Source organism: Coregonus clupeaformis, chromosome 23 (genome assembly GCF_020615455.1).
Source record: "Coregonus clupeaformis isolate EN_2021a chromosome 23, ASM2061545v1, whole genome shotgun sequence".
NCBI classification, from domain to species: domain Eukaryota; kingdom Metazoa; phylum Chordata; class Actinopteri; order Salmoniformes; family Salmonidae; genus Coregonus; species Coregonus clupeaformis.
In genome coordinates this window covers 14,786,070-14,802,121 of record NC_059214.1, presented here as the reverse complement: position 1 = coordinate 14,802,121, position 16,052 = coordinate 14,786,070, and the positions used below count along the sequence as shown (strand labels likewise).

Genomic DNA, 16,052 nt, shown 5'->3' with positions numbered 1-16,052 from the left:
CGCTGTGTACTACTCCCTTCACAGAACAGCGCAAACTGGCTCTAACCAGAATAGAAGGAGTGGGAGGCCCCGGTGTACCACTGAGCAAGAGGACAAATACATTAGTGTGTCTAGTTTGAGAAACAGACGCCTCACAGGTCCTCAACTGGCAGCTTAATTAAATAGTACCTGCAAAACACCAGTCTCAACGTCAACAGTGAAGAGGCGACTCCAAACAGACCTTCTAGGCAGAGTTGCAAAGAAAAAGCCATATCTCAGACTGGCCAATAAAAAGAAAAGATTAAGATGGGCTGTCGAGGGAGTGTAACCTCAAGGGGAAAAGTCTGCCAAATGTAATGAAACGTGTGCTAAGAAACAGGAAACAGTTAGGGGTGAGGGCATAAGTCATTACAGTCGTGCTCCTCTGCTCAGACATTGCCAACGCATGCCAGAACTTTCAATGCCTGGATAGGTATTTTATGTATCAGCTTACCACGTTATAGCAACCTGATACCCGACGGCAGTCTGATGTGGCACGCAACCATTGGTTGATGTATGAGATGTCTGAGCTGGGGAACGCAACCATTATCTTATATTACTCACACGTTTCTTTTATACATGACCCTAAGCATGATGGGATGTTAAATGCTTAATTAACTCATGAACCACACCTATGTGGAAGAACCTGCGTTCAATACTTTGTATCCCTCATTTACTGAAGTTTTTCCATTATTTTGGCAGTTACCTGTACATCACACCTGTGCTTGAATACACCGCCCCCATGTGGAACTCCTCTATCACTACAACCATTTGCTCAGAGGGCAGGACCATCTCTTCAATGGTGTGATCTGTTACTCAAATGCAATTCAGAAAACAGTGTGCCATTACCTTTGTTAAGGAAATTGGTTGCAATACCCAACCTATAATTATTAAGGTCGCAAGTGCACTAAATCTTAGGCATAAAATGTATCAACACAGGTCTATAACTGAAAGGGCTCTGAAAAAAAGAAAATAAACGGTATACAAATGGGAAGAGACTGGTTGCAACGGAGCTCAAATTCTGTGTACCAACAAACAACAGTGTGGGTGTATATTTCTTTTTTTAATTAGCCAGTAGAGTACAAGGAGGAAAACAATGCAAATCAATGTACAGTTCTGCATACTCATATCAAAGAGAATCCACTGTAAAATCCACATCTGCTGTGAGGAAAGGAATGCAGGGGCTGTCCTCAGAACGGAATGAGCCCACAGAGTCCTGTCACTACAAATACAAAAGTCCTGTTCAGAGAAAAACAGGCTGAGACATTGGAGCAAAAAATTGGGCCCTTACAGGTGGCAAGAGACTGGCTGTCAGTAGTTACCACAGCAACAAAGTCAAAATTGGCTATATCGTAAAAATTCATGAAAACAAAAATGTGCCATTTGTCTTAATTTAAGGTTAGGCATAAGGTTAGCAGTGTGGTTAAGGTTAGGTTTAAAATCAGATTTTAAGAAAAGAAATAGGCAAGGTCTATAACTTTGTGGCTGTGGTAACTAGTGACGACCCAAGAGATAGGTCTATCACACACAAATAGGGAGCGAGACACAATGCCCAGTACAGGCTAACAGATAGGTCTCTGGACAGCGAGCGAGAGGGGAGAGTCCAGGTCAGGAAGCCATTTTGTAATGTCCCCCAAGGTCCGCAGGTTAGCGGGAGAATTGCCTCTTGTCCCCCTTGCCTTTGTTGACGTGCTTGAAGATCTTGGCTTTGTGAGCGGGCTTGCCCTTCTGGTAGCCGAAGCCGCCGCCTCCGCCCCTCTTCGTCATCTTCAGTCCTCCTTTGCTGTGGACGTCTGGAGAGGAGTGCTGGGTTAAGGGAAACACTGTACTGAACTGACCAATTATGTAATGATAAATAAATTAATAAGCATACTATAATTACTATGTATCATTATTGTAATCATAAATAAATAGATGGGATAAGCCGGGATAAGTTTGCAGAAGTCATGACAACAAATAGATAAACCAAGGCGATGCAACACTTTGAAAAACGACATTGGTGAACGTATGCCTTGGTTGTTAGCCGTAGAAAAAGGATACTGAGGTCGACGTAGGGGGGCACTTTGAAGCCGAAGGAGAGCGCCACCATGGGGAGGTTGAGCGTGTTTACGCTGTAGATCGCTTTGAGCGAATGAGAGTCGTACGCCCGAACGTAGGACTTGTAGGCCTCCTGGGCTGACTTGTGCAGGTAGTAGTTCTTCTCAATCAATTTCTCCAGCTTCAAAGAACAAAATGTGAAGACCTTTGTGTGAATTTGGCATTGGGCAATTAAGGCTTGTCAGATAATTGCGTAAATGTCACAGAAGTTCACTCCTGTTCATAGGAGGATGTTGTTTATCATTTGACCATATCAATTAATTAGCGACTGTAGTAATTAGCACTATGTCACAGATGTTATGTCATTTCTCTCTCACAGATGTTATGTCATTTAGCTCTGGTTCACATGCAGAAATAAATGTGGATGCATGTCTTACCTGACCCTGGATATCGGAGATCTTCGCCCAAGAGAATTCAAACTCACTCAAAGGAACCTAAGGCAACATGGAAACAAAATGTCCTTTTAAAACATAATTCACCACTACTGAAAGATGGTTAATCAGTTGCATGTTTTCCTTGTTTTTCTGTTAAGAGCTGGGTTAAGTTAAGGTTAGAGATGGTTGGGATAGAGTTGGTTGGGTTAATGTTAAAAATGGTTGGGTTGGAGGTTAAAAATGGTTGTGTTAGGGTCTTACCTTGGCCTGTTTGAGGAAGCGCAGGAAGCCCAGCTCCTCTGGCCTTAGGATCAGGAGGGCGTGGCCTACGCCATTGATCCCGCGAGCTGTTCTGCCAACCCTGTGGATGTATTCCTAGGATAAGAAAGAGGGAAGAAATAAGGAAGAGGGAAACAAATGTTAATGCTTCACTGAGGCATTGGCTGGAGATGCCTATAGATTAGAGGTTATTTCTAAATAGTGTCAAAGATACATGAAAGTGTGTCTCAAACTTCACTAGGTACCTTGGGGTCATCTGGGGGGTCATACTGTACAATCCAGTCCACCTCAGGGATGTCCAGGCCTCTGGCCGCCACGTCTGTACACAGCAGGATGCCAGAGTCAGCGTTACAGAACTGGAAGAAGGTGGTGGTACGCTTCGTCTGCTTCTGCTTCCCCTGAGATCAACGAAAAAGAGATGATTAGACGTCAGCCACAGACAGCATTGCCCACATAGGATAAGATGCCATTGCTGAACCGCACAGCATATTACAGTACGTGTGTGTGTTAAATCCTATAGTGCAATATTGGTTCATATCATAAGATGTGTTATAATGGTACAAGGCCTTACGACACAAGTGTGGATGTACCAGTTGTCTCATCTGCAGACCCATGAGAGAGAGAATGCCTTGTGGGGTCAGACAGGGGTTCATTGTAGCAAAGCTCAAATTGAGCCAGATAATCGCCCGAAGACTACTGACACAGAGTGTAGCCTGCAATCTGTTGCTTGTCTTGGGACCTACGTTGTTGTTACTAGAGACACGGAGACTAATCATATTTTAGTGCAGGCGTAATTAGTGATGTATATGTGTTGAGTGTCTTTTCGACTCAAAGGGCTTCAAATAACTTCCTGAGACAAGCGAATAAAGTGACAGGTCATTTTCAGCAGACAGTCAGAAACGGGGAGGTACTATCTGAACCGGTCCTAGAGAAACCCATTTCCCTTCTGCTAGACTGAGAGGTGACAACTCACGTGGATGGCCATGACAGGCAGGTCGATGTAGTTGAGCAGCTCGTAGTGGAACTTGACCGACATGCAGGAGGAGAAGAACACCATCAGCTTCTTCTTACGGTTCTTCTTCAGGAAGGTGAAGAGCAGCATGAAGCGTTTCTCAGACGGACACACCACGTAGCCCTGGCAACCAAGACAATGTTTACATATCAGACCTGATCTGATGCACCAGAGAACCACATACCTGTCAAGTACATATTCTAATTGATGTGTGAGGTTTCACTATAACTTTGCCATGGTGGAGACACGGCAGGGTCTCAAACCCCATTTCTATCTAGCAGACACTACAGGAAAGGACAGAGCCACTACAGGCCAAATCTTGCTGAACGGCCTGCATAACCATGCCTGAATTTGAGTTTCGGCACTCCAAAATCAGCTGTCAGAACCACTAACAATAAAACGTTTGCTTTGTTACTTTCAGTTAATTCATGTCTTGGGCCAACCGACGGCAATTCACTTAGCTTATCGTCACACTCTGCAGCAGTGAGTTGTTTTGTTTACCTGCTCCAGGCCATCCACGGTGGCGTTGTCCTTGTTGTCGTCCACGCCCACGTAGAGGGGCTCCTTCTTCAGAGAGATACGGGCCAGGTCCTCCACCTTACGGGTCTGGGTGGCCGAGAACAGCATGGTCTGCCTCCGCTCTGAGGAACAATGCATGATGTTAGACACTTGGAGTTAGACATACACACAAGACAAATAGCAACATCAAATCACATGGTAAAGTATATGCAAGGTTGGTTATGGCCATGATGTGGGTACGTACTAGGCAGGAGTTTGATGATCTGCTTCAGTTCCTCCTCGAAGCCGACCTCCAGGATACGGTCGGCTTCGTCAATGATCAGACACTGGAGGTTCTTATACATGAAGCCAGCAGTATTCTACAGAGAGCAAGGGGGTGGGCATGAAACAAATGAAGAGCCAGGACTAAATGTGTGCAAAAATCCTTCTGTAAATAAGTAACCTACACTGAAACGTTATACAATCCAATCCTTTGTCAAAATTGCAGGGCTTAGAGGTTACCTTGTCCCCACTTTGACAGAAATATAAGAAAAGCACTTTAGTAAAATGTACTGTTCTCATCATCATGGTTACCTGCAGGTGGTCCAGCAGTCTGCCGGGTGTGGCCACCAGTATGTTGACGCCGTTGGCCAGCCTTTGGGCCTCGGCCGTGCGGTTGCTGCCGCCCATGATCAGGCCGAAGGTGTGTACGTGGTGGGTCATCAGCTCCTTCATCACGCCGTACGTCTGCATGGCCAACTCACGCGTTGGGGACAGGATCACCACGCCTGTGCCTGGGGATAGAGGGGAAGCAGGGTTGATTCTTAGACCAGTTCCATTTCAGTTCCTAGACCTTTCTTCTGGTCTAGACCCTATGCCTTTGATGTTAGCAGAGCTAAAAAAAAAAAAAAGACGAGCTTTGGGGCAGCATATTTATAACATTGGTTCAACCCAATCTTCTCCTAATCTTACCGTTCCTGGGCATGAACTTGAGTTTGTAGATGAGCTCGATGGAGGGGATGAGGAAGGCCAGGGTTTTACCACTGCCAGTCTTAGCAGCAGCCAGGACATCTCTAGGAATATTCAAAAGCGCAAAGGAAGTCAACCAAAAACAACATTACTCAGTTCATTATCAGTCATGTAGGGCTGATTCTAGGATGCAATTTGCCAACTTTTGGTGGTCCTGGATAGGGCTGTTGCGGTGACCGTATTATCGCCACACCAGCAGTCACGAGTCATGAAAGCAGTCAAATTCTGTTGATCACGGTAATCCCATCCAAAACTGCGTAAATGAATGGCATTGATGGGGTAGCCTACCAAACTTGCTAACAGCCTTTGCTAATGGCATGGTACTCAGTGCTCCATTGTCCCTCTAATCGCTCTCTAACTATATGATTGAATTGGAATAATATGAACAATGAGGACAAATGGTGATGGGACCCAATATGCATATATTTAAAATCCCTACCGAAAGGACAACCAAACATGTCCCCTTATGGACCCGGTCCGATCCGAGTGAGGGAAGCAGCAGAAAAGCCAATTGTTTTGCTACTTTATTAAACTGGAGCCATGGAGAAAGGGAGCAAGGGACAGAGCGAGCACCTGTATGCTACTAGGGAGCAGAGGCTCGGAGCAGGCAAGGAGGGAGAGACAGCAACCACTTAACTTCTTGCTAGTTATTTATCATTCCATCAGAATAAATAGTACCGGTCTTCATTTTATTTTATTTTAGAAAGTCATTTAGCAGACGCTCTTATCCAGAGCGACTTACAGTTAGTGGTACACTATTATTTTTTATTTTATTTTTCATACTGGCCCCCTGTGGGAATTGAACCCACAACCCTGGCGTTGCAAACGCCATGCTCTACCAACTGAGCTACATTCCTGCCGGCCATTCCCTCCCCTACCCTGGGCCAATTGACTGCATCAAACCGAGAGAAGCTAGCCAACTAGGCTAATTGAGGCTAACTGCGTTTTATTAGTGGTAAGTACGGAATACGCATGGTATACATCGTCCAACGAAACGCTTACTTGCAGGTTCCTTCGACAATGTAACAACAATAAGAAATGATAAGAATACGAACAGTAAATGGCAGAAGAATAGAACACTTTTTTTTAGCATAAGTATAATACAGGAAGGCACAATTTATTGCCCAATATTAACACGTGTATTGGGGAAGGGTGGGATGGGGGCAGTGTATAAATTGAGCAGTATAATAAGAGTCTGGTAGCAGTAGTTGTGATGTGTGTAGCATGAATGTATGTGTGTGTCTATGTATGTCTGAATGGGTGTGTGCATGAGTGAGTGTATGTTAACCTAGACATAACTCCATTCAGATTATAGCCTAAATAGCAGCCTACCAGGTTGGCTTTTGATCGTTGTAGCTTTTCTCATTTCATTTTTAATTCTGTCATTTTATTTCCATCTTCCATTGATTCGATATCCCCTAACTGGCTTGCCACACCAGCAGAGCAGCAATGGAATTGCCTCTCTCTCTCCGTGGGAAGCACAAGGATCAGAGCGCATTACTTTTTCCAAATCATCAATGTAGTCGCATCATGCTTTTAATTTCTAAGACATTCACAGGTTTATAGGCCTATCACAATTAAATAAATAATGGATTTTATTGTGAAGGTGTAGGCTATATGAACTGGATTTATTCGACTTGTAGATGTTCCAAATGCGCGCACCAATCAGCAGCTTGTATGCGGGGAAGCCCGGAGATGCTAAACATGTTTATGTTAATTAACGATCAATTACTGTGAGACCGTGCATGACAATTACAGGCGGACAACATTTAATGGACTGCCACACCCCTAGTCGGACTTTACAGAGCTCTGTTTTAGTCAGCCTTGTAGAGGTACAGGGATGCATTTACAGGTTGAAATTCTGGCTAATAAAAACCTTGGGAGATAAACTGTAGGCTTACCTTCCCTCCAGTAGGGGGCGGATGCTTTTGTGTTGGATCTCAGTCATGTGGTCAAAGCCCATCTCCTTCACACCCTTTAGAGTGCTCTCACTCACCAGAGAGGCTAGAGAGGCAAACGACGTGTCCTCAAATGCACCTGGGATACAGAAACCAGTCAGAGTTCAAACCTGCATGGGCTTGGCATAGAAGGTCTCTACTCCAGCACTGACACGGCAAGAAGACTGACTAAGGATTACCTAAATAGGCAACTTTACTTATTTATAGTAAAAATAAAGAAAATTTTCTGGTAAATAAATATATACACTACCAGTCAAAAGTTTGGACACACCTACTCATTCAAGGGTTTTTCTTTATTTGTACTTTTTTTTTTTATTACATTGTACAATAATAGTGAAGACATCAAAACTATGAAATAACACATATGGAATCATGTAGTAACCAAAAAAGTGTTAAACAAATCAAAATGTGAGATATTTGAGATTCTTCAAATAGCCACCCTTTGCCTTGATGACAGCTTTGCACACTCTTGGCATTCTCTCAACCAGATTCATGAGGTAGTCACCTGGAATGCATTTCAATTAACAGGAGTGCCTTGTTAAGTTAATTTGTGGAATTTCTTTCCTTCTTAATGCGTTTGAGCCAATCAGTTGTGTTGTGACAAGGTAGGGGTGGTATACAGAAGATAGCCCTATTTGGTAAAAGAACAAGTCCATATTATGGCAAGAACAGCTCTATTAAGCAAAGAGAAACGACAGTCCATCATTACTTTAAGAAATGAAGGTCAGTCAATACGGAACATTTCAATAACTTTTAAAGTTACTTCAAGTGCAGTCACAAAAACCATCAAGCGCTATGATGAAACTGCCTCTCATGAGGACCGCCACAGGAATGGAAGACCCAGAGTTACCTCTGCTTCACAGGATAAGTTCATTAGAGTTACCAGCCTCAGAAATTGCAGCCCAAATAAATGCTTCAGAGTTCAAGTCACAGACACATCTCAACATCAACTGTTTAGAGGAGACTGTGTGAATCAGGCCTCCATTTATTTATTTTTATTTTACCTTTATTTAACTAGGCATGTCAGTTAAGAACAAATTCTTATTTACAATGACGGCCTCCATGGTCGAATTGCTGCAAAGAAACCACTACTAAAGCACACCAATAAGAAGAAGAGACCTGCCTGGGCCAAGATACACGAGCAATGGACATTAGACCGGTGGAAATTTTGGTTTGGGATGAGTCGGACGGCAGAGTGAAGGAAAAGCAGCCAATAAGTGCTAAGCATATGTGGGAACTCCCAAGACTTTTGGAAAAGCATTCCAGGTGAAGCTGGTTGAGAGAATGCCAAGAGTGTGCAAAGCTGTCATCAAGGCAAAGGGTGGCTATTTGAAAAATCTCAAATATTTGTTGAACACTTTTTTGGTTACTACATGATTCCATATGTGTTATTTCATAGTTTTGATGTCTTTACTATTATTCTACAATGTAGAAAATAGTAAAAACAAAGAAAAACCCTTGAATGAGTAGGTGTCCAAACTTTTGACTGGTACTGTATATTTAAAAAATATATTTTCCTTTATTATTTTCCCCTAACCCTACCACCTCTCCCCTAATTGGAGGAAACTAATAGAACACGTAGGCTTCTACTTCCAGCTTATACATACTACATGCAGTGCATTCGGAAAGTATTCAGACACCTTGACTTTTTCAAAATGTTATTACGTTACAGTCTTATTCTATAATGTATACAATAGTTTCCCCCCCTCAATCTACACACAATACCCCATAATGACAAAGTGAAAACAGGTTTCTAGAAATGTGTGCAAATGTATTAAGAATAAAAAACTGAAATATTACATTTACTTAAGTATTCAGACCCTTTGCATCAGCAATTAAATTCATTTTAGAATAAGGCTGTAACGTAACAAAATGTGGAAAAAGTCAAGGAGTATGAATACTTTCCGAATGCACTGTACATTTTACGTACACAGTATATTTTACAATAGTTATTTTGTTTGTTTTTAGTCCCATCCTTCAGCTACCCTCAACCCCTCCCATCCATCTCTGAACACCATCCAGTTTTGATTTATATTTGCCATATATTTTTCAACTGTGCTGTGATGTTTCACAAAAGTTCTGAACCTTTTCTATTCTCATACTTTCTACAAATTGTAAATTAAAGATAAAATGTTTTGCTAAGAGTATTATTATATTATTGATCGATTGACTATGACTTTTTAAAATCACCCAGCAGTGCTATCCGGATTTGGTAGGACAAAAAACTGCAAACATTTCTCTCCACCCTATGGCAAAATGTTTAGAATTGCAGGAAATTAGCTGTAAAACAGCAAATGTACCGCTCCACCCCATGGCAAAATGAGTAGAACTGCATGGAATTCGTTATAAAATGGCAATATCTTCTCACTGCCCCCATGCCAAAATGTGCAGAATTGCAGCAAACTTTCTTTAAAACTGCAAAATTAACTCTAAAATAAAATAAAATGCTCTCCACTGTTAAGAGGCGGGCTGCAAAAATGGTTTGCTCACAATGGGGTGGTGGGGGGAGCACATGTGGGTACGCAGACCTGCAAGCAACTGCAGCCTCTCATGATGAGTAAAGTTTTTTTGTGGCCATGGTTACCAGGCAGGACATGGATAAAATACAGAATATTATACATATTTGTAGGCTTGCAGAGGCTAAATTGTAAATAGTTCATTACCCATATCTAATACTGAGAAACTACTGCTACAGATAACATGCACAGTTGACAAGGCTAACATTTGTTAGTGTAAAGGCCTCTGATTGACCTATGAACATTGAATACCTGTCAAGCCAGTTGGGAGCTCTGGTCCATCTTCCTCCTCCTCCTCATCATCATCATCCCCAAACTTCTCTCCTTCACCCTTTTCCGCCTCATCTTCACTTCCCTCTTCATCATCCTCCTCCTCGTCATCATCTTCCTCCTCCTCCTCTCCAGCCTCTGCCCCTTCAAGAGGCTGTGTGGGTTTGTCTGTGGCCTGATCAGCATCCTCCTCAGTCACAGTCATTCCCTTCTCCTCCTCCATATCCTCCTCATCATCTGCCTTGTCCTTCTTGGCTTTTTTCATACCTACGTTAGAAGCATATGAATATACTTTGACAAGGAAAACATGAATTGACTTGGTAAACTGACACGTAGCCATTTACCCTGGCCTTCTTGAAAGGTGCATAATATCAGAATATCAAATTCTAGCTACAACAATTTAAATCAGTGACTGAATAGTAACGTTACACAACATTACCTGGCGATTCAGCAGTGTTGAGCTTCCTTTTCATCTTGACAGAATGTTCTTCTGTGTCCACCTCTGCAGACACATTCTTCTGTTTTTGCTGCTTCTTCATGGGTTTGGCATTCTGTAGCTTTGAAATTGCTGTGGCCCCATGACTCGTTTCATCACAACACTCCTCTGGAAGTTTGTTTGCATCATCTGTGAATACACAGAATACAAAATCACATCAACCAGGCAAAGGAGGCAATCATTCAACTAGTACTACAAGCTAGTCCTTGATCATGAATCTGTTGCATTACATAACACACAGTCATTGGATGAAGGCGCCTTCTGTCGGGGAGAGTTTTGTTAAGAAGTGCGACGCTCGGTCTGAACATTAACATGTGTGTAATTGGCAATAAATAATGTTCAAAAAACAAAAGGTTAAATTGATACACAACTTTATAGAGTTAGGGTTACCGCGCATGTTTACGGAAAAAATACGGACAACAGAGTGGACTACCTGTGCTAGTGCTATCTTCGTCTCCGAATCCCTGTGTGTAAACTGAAGACAGACGCCACAAATGTGTTGTCACTGAAAAATCCGTTTCGGCTGCAACTGTTAAAACCGGTTAACAGTACAGTAAGTGTGTATTTTGCATTTGTTAAATTATTTAGATGTTATATTAAAGTAGATTTTTGACAGGCGCCTCTCCCATCTCCTCATTGGTTTTAGTAGCATATACCCATGTGGGTGATTGAAAGCTGAACTGAAGAAGAAGACTGAAGGAGGAGAGATAACTAGAAACTAACTAGGATTACCCTTTTATCTGTGGATTCGTTGTCCATGTTTCATGCGTTTCGACCTGTCCCCAAATTAATATAGGTGGTTCAGAGTTGGTTTTGATATTGTCTGGTGTGGATGGACAAAATCAACATGCGAGCGATGGGCCCCGTGTAGCTCAGTTGGTAGAGCATGGCGCTTGCAACGCCAGAGTTGTGGATTCGATTCCCACGGGGGGCCAGTATAAAAAAACTAATGTATGCACTCACTAACTGTAAGTCGCTCTGGATAAGCGCGTCTGCTAAATGACTAAAATGTAATGGCGCGTGCCGGGTCTAGTCAGCATCTCAGTTATTCTGCGCTCTGGCACACTCAGACGAGAGTACTCTGAAATCGGGATAGCCATAGTGAATTTATGAACGCACCCTAAATATACACTTACAATCAATGCCTTGTAAGTAATCTAGCTGGCTTATTCATTTAGATAACTAAGATATCAATAGTGGAAAGAGATCAATGTAATAAAACCTGTCATACATAACAATTACCTAGGATGTATTTCTTGTTTCACTAGCTAATGGCTAACGTTAGCTAGCTACGTTAACTACCAAAATAAACAGTAGTAACTAGCTAGCTAGAAACAAACTAATGGAATGGTTATGTTCATTTCCTCGTTAATACGATCGGTGATTTAGCTACGTATCAACTAAAAGGCTGTCTTATGCGTGATTTCCGAGAAACATCAACCCCGTAAATACACCCATCAGAGACATAGTTAGCTAGCTAGCTAGCTACCTACTAGCCTTGCTTCGAGGTTGTCTAGCGCGATAGTGTCAATACAACTTGTCGACAATGATTTCAATACTACTTCAAAACAGTTACCATTATCTTCCTCTTGTTTCTGTTTCCTAAGGAGCTTTCGCTCTTTGTTCTTTTCGCTTCTTTTCTGGATTTTCTGCCGAAGAAGCCTCATCTGAAGATCTGCCATGATTGCAGCTGAGCACGCATACACACGTGTGGAATTCAGGACCCCTCTAGGCTAGACAGTTGCCTGCCTAACTGTAAATACATAGGACCCCATATGGTTGTCATTCATATTGCCAGAATGCAAATCGTCTCTACTGTCCAGGGGAGAACGACTGCCCTCTTTCATTGAAGCCATGAAGTTCAAATCACATTTTATTGGTCACATACACGTGTTTAGCAGATGTTTATTGCGAGTGTAGCGAAATGCTTGTGTTTCTAGCTCCGATAGTGCAGTATATCTAACAAGTAATATCTAATAATTTAACAACATATACCCAACACACACAAATCGAAGTAAAGCAGCGGAATTAAAAAATAAATAAATATATGGAAGAGCAATGTCAGAGTTCAAGGCCGACCGGGGTACTGCAGCTTGTTGTACATTTACATTTTAGTCATTTAGCAGACGCTCTTATCCAGAGCAACTTACAGGAGCAATTAGGGTTAAGTGCCTTGCTCAAGGGCACATCGACAGATTTTTCACCTAGTCGGCTCGGGGATTAGAACCAGCAACCTTTCAGTTACTGGCACAACGCTCTTAACCACTAAGCTACCTGCCGCAGGATCCCCCACCCCTTTTTGCTATAATGCAGTGGAATTACTTTAGCTTCCTTCCACGCCTGTGGACACACACACACACACACACACACACACACACACACACACACACACACACACACACACACACACACACACACACACACACACACACACACACACACACACACACACACACACACACACACACACACACACACATTCTTAACCAAAGCCTAAAGGTGTGTGTGTGTGTGTGTGTGTGTGTGTGTGTGTGTGTGTGTGCCCACAGGCTGGAAGGAAGCTAAAGTAATTCCACTGCCTAAAAATAGTAAAGCACCCTTTGCTGGCTCTAACAGTTTGCTGCCTGTTCTTAATAAATGGATGGAGAGAATTGTTTGACAATGCTATTTTTCAGAGAACAAGTTAACTACTGACTTTCAGCATGTATATAGAGAAGGGCACTCAACTTGTATTGCGCTCACTCGGATGGCAGATGACTGGTTAAAAGAATGGATAATAAATAAGATGATAGTTGGAGCTGTATTGTTAGAGTTCACTGCAGCCTTTGATGTTATTGTTCATAATTTGTTATTGAAGTAACACAGTTGATATGGCTTTACATCACCTGCCATCACATGGTTGGAGAGTTATTTATCCATTACAACCCAAAGAGTGTTCTTCAATGGAAGTTTCTCTAACATTAGATATGTACAGTGTGTTATTCTTCTCTATTTTTACAAATGATTTGCCACTGGTCCTACACAAACTAGAATGGCTATGTATACGGATCATTCCACACTCTACATGTCAGCACCCAAAGCCAGTGAGCTCACTGAAATTCTAAATAAGGAGTTACAATCAGTATCAGAATGGGTGATTAAAATCAAATCAAATGTTATTAGTCACATGCGCCAAATACTACCGGTGTAGACCTTACCGTGAAATGCTTACTTACAAGCCCTTAACCAACAATGCAGTTCAAGAAATAGAGTTAAGAAAATATTTACTAAATAAATTAAAGTAAAAAATAAAATAAAAAGTAACACAATAGAATAACAATAACGAGGCTATGTAATAATAATAATAATATGCCATTTAGCAGACGCTTTTATCCAAAGCGACTTACAGTTGTGCGTGCATACATTTTTGTGTATGGGTGGTCCCGGGGATCGAACCCACTACCTTGGCGTTACAAGCGCCGTGCTCTACCAGCTGAGCTACAGAGGACCGTACAGGGGGTACTGGTACCGAGTCAATGTGCGGGGGCACAGGTTAGTCAAGGTAATTTGTACATGTAGGTAGGGGTAAAGTGACTATGCATAGATAATAAAGAGCGAGTAGCAGCAGTGTAAAAACAGGGGGGGTGGGGTCAATGTAAATAGTCTGGGTGGCCATTTGATTAATTGTTCAGCAGTCTTATAATATGCCATTTAGCAGACGCTTTTATCCAAAGTGACTTACAGTCATGTGTGCATACATGTTTACGTATGAGTGGTCCCGGGGATAGAACCCACTACCCTGGCGTTACAAGCGCCATGCTCTACCAATTGAGCTGCAGAGGACCACATGGCTTATGGCTAGGGGGTAGACGCTGTTAAGGAGCCTTTTGGTCCCTAATCTTGGCGCTCTGGTACCACTTGTTTTGCGGTAGAAGAGAGAACAGGCTATGACTTGGGTGACTGGAGTCTTTGACAATTGATTTGATTAATATTAAACTGGTTTATTGTAAATAAGAATATAACATGTTTCAAACACTTCTACATTATTGTGGATTCTACCATGATTACCAGGGTTGTGGGTTCGATTCCCACGGGGGGCCAGTATAAACAAAAACAAAAATTATTCACTAACTGTAAGTCGCTCTGGATAAGAGCGTCTGCTAAATGACAAAAAAAATTAAATAATAATAATAATAAATTACGGATAGTCCTGAATGAATCGAGAATAATGATGCATGAGAAAGTTACAGATGCACAAATATCATACACCCAAGACATGCTAACAATAACAGTGGAGGTTAGCATTTTGGGAGTGTATGATATTTATGCCTCTGTAATTTTCTCACTCATCATTATTCACAATTCATTCAAGATTATCGGTAATCATGGTAGCATCCACATTAATGTAGAAGTGTCTAGAAACATACACTATATATACAAAAGTATGTGAAAACCCCTTTCATATTAGTGGATTTGGCTATTTCAGCCACACCCATTGCTGAAATGTGTATAAAATCGAGCACTCAGCCATACAACCTCCATAGACAAACATTGGCAGTAGAATGGCCTTACTGAAGAGCTCAGTGACTTTCAACGTGGCACCGTCATAGGATGCAACCTTTCCAACAAGTCAGTTCATCAAATTTCTGCTCTGCTAGAGCTGCCCAGGTCAACTGTAAGTGCTGTTATTGTGAAGTGGAAACATGTAGGAGCAACAACGGCCCAGCCACGAAGTGGTAGACCACACAAGCTCACAGAACGGGACCTCGGAGTGCTGAAGCGTCTGTCCTAGGTTGCAACACTCACTACTGAGTTCTGAACGGCCTCTGGAAGCAACGTCAGCACAATAACTGTTCTTTGGGAGCTTCATGAAATGGGTTTCCATGGCCGAGCAGCCACACATAAGCCTAAAATCACCATGCGCAATGCCAAGCGTCGGCTGGAGAGGTGTAAAGCTCGCCGCCATTGGACTATGGAGCAGTGGAAACACGTTCTCTGTCGTTTTAATCATGCTTCACCATCTGGCAGTCTGACGGACGAATCTGGATTTGGCGGATGCCAGGAGAACGCTACCTGCCCGAATGCATAGTGCCAACTGTAAAGTGTGGTGGAGGAGGAATAATGGTCTGGGGCTGTTTTTCATGGTTCAGGCTCCATAATTCCAGTGAGTGAAATCTTAACGCTACAGCATACAATGATATTCTAGATGATTCTGTTCTTCCAACTTTGTGGCAACAGTTTGGGGAAGGCCCTTTCCTGTTTCAGCATGACAATGCCCCCGTGCAGAAAGCGAGGTCCATACAGAAATGGTTTATCGAGATCAGTGTAGAAGAACTTGACTGGCCTGCACATAGCCCTGACCTCAACCCCATCGAACGCCTTTGGGATAAATTGGAACACCGACTGCGGGCCAGGCCTAATCACCCAACATCAGTGCCTGACCTCACTAATGCTCTTGTGGCTGAATGGCAGCAAGTCCCCACAGCAATGTTCCTACATCTAGTGTTAAGCCTTCCCAGAAGAGTG

The 16,052-nt window shown here is 42.5% G+C and overlaps 1 protein-coding gene across 1 annotated transcript; it reads right to left on the bottom strand.

Annotated features, from left to right (window-relative positions):
• Nucleotides 1–1,062: 1,062 nt before the first annotated feature.
• On the bottom strand, nt 1,063–12,268 carry LOC121536643 (ATP-dependent RNA helicase DDX18-like). The gene is made up of 14 exons (XM_041844051.2): nt 12,124–12,268; nt 10,491–10,676; nt 10,034–10,318; nt 7,209–7,344; nt 5,251–5,351; nt 4,873–5,072; nt 4,544–4,658; nt 4,282–4,421; nt 3,742–3,903; nt 3,014–3,166; nt 2,751–2,864; nt 2,493–2,549; nt 2,059–2,236; nt 1,063–1,811 (listed from the first exon to the last, which is right to left on the bottom strand). The coding sequence occupies exons 1-14, from the start codon at nt 12,227–12,229 to the stop codon at nt 1,666–1,668; spliced, it is 2,079 nt and encodes a 692-aa protein (XP_041699985.2). The 5' UTR covers nt 12,230–12,268; the 3' UTR covers nt 1,063–1,665.
• Between the last annotated feature and the right edge of the window lie 3,784 nt (nt 12,269–16,052).

Bases quoted from the DNA above. Each gene is read 5' to 3' on its own strand.
- LOC121536643 (XM_041844051.2), bottom strand. From the start codon at position 12,229: ATGGCAGATCTTCAGATGAGGCTTCTTCGGCAGAAAATCCAGAAAAGA. The intron at 2,237-2,492 runs GTAAGACATGCA...TGTTCTTTGAAG, and splicing joins TCTCCGATATCCAGGGTCAG to CTGGAGAAATTGATTGAGAA. The intron at 1,812-2,058 runs GTATCCTTTTTC...ACTCCTCTCCAG, and splicing joins GCCCCCCTACGTCGACCTCA to ACGTCCACAGCAAAGGAGGA.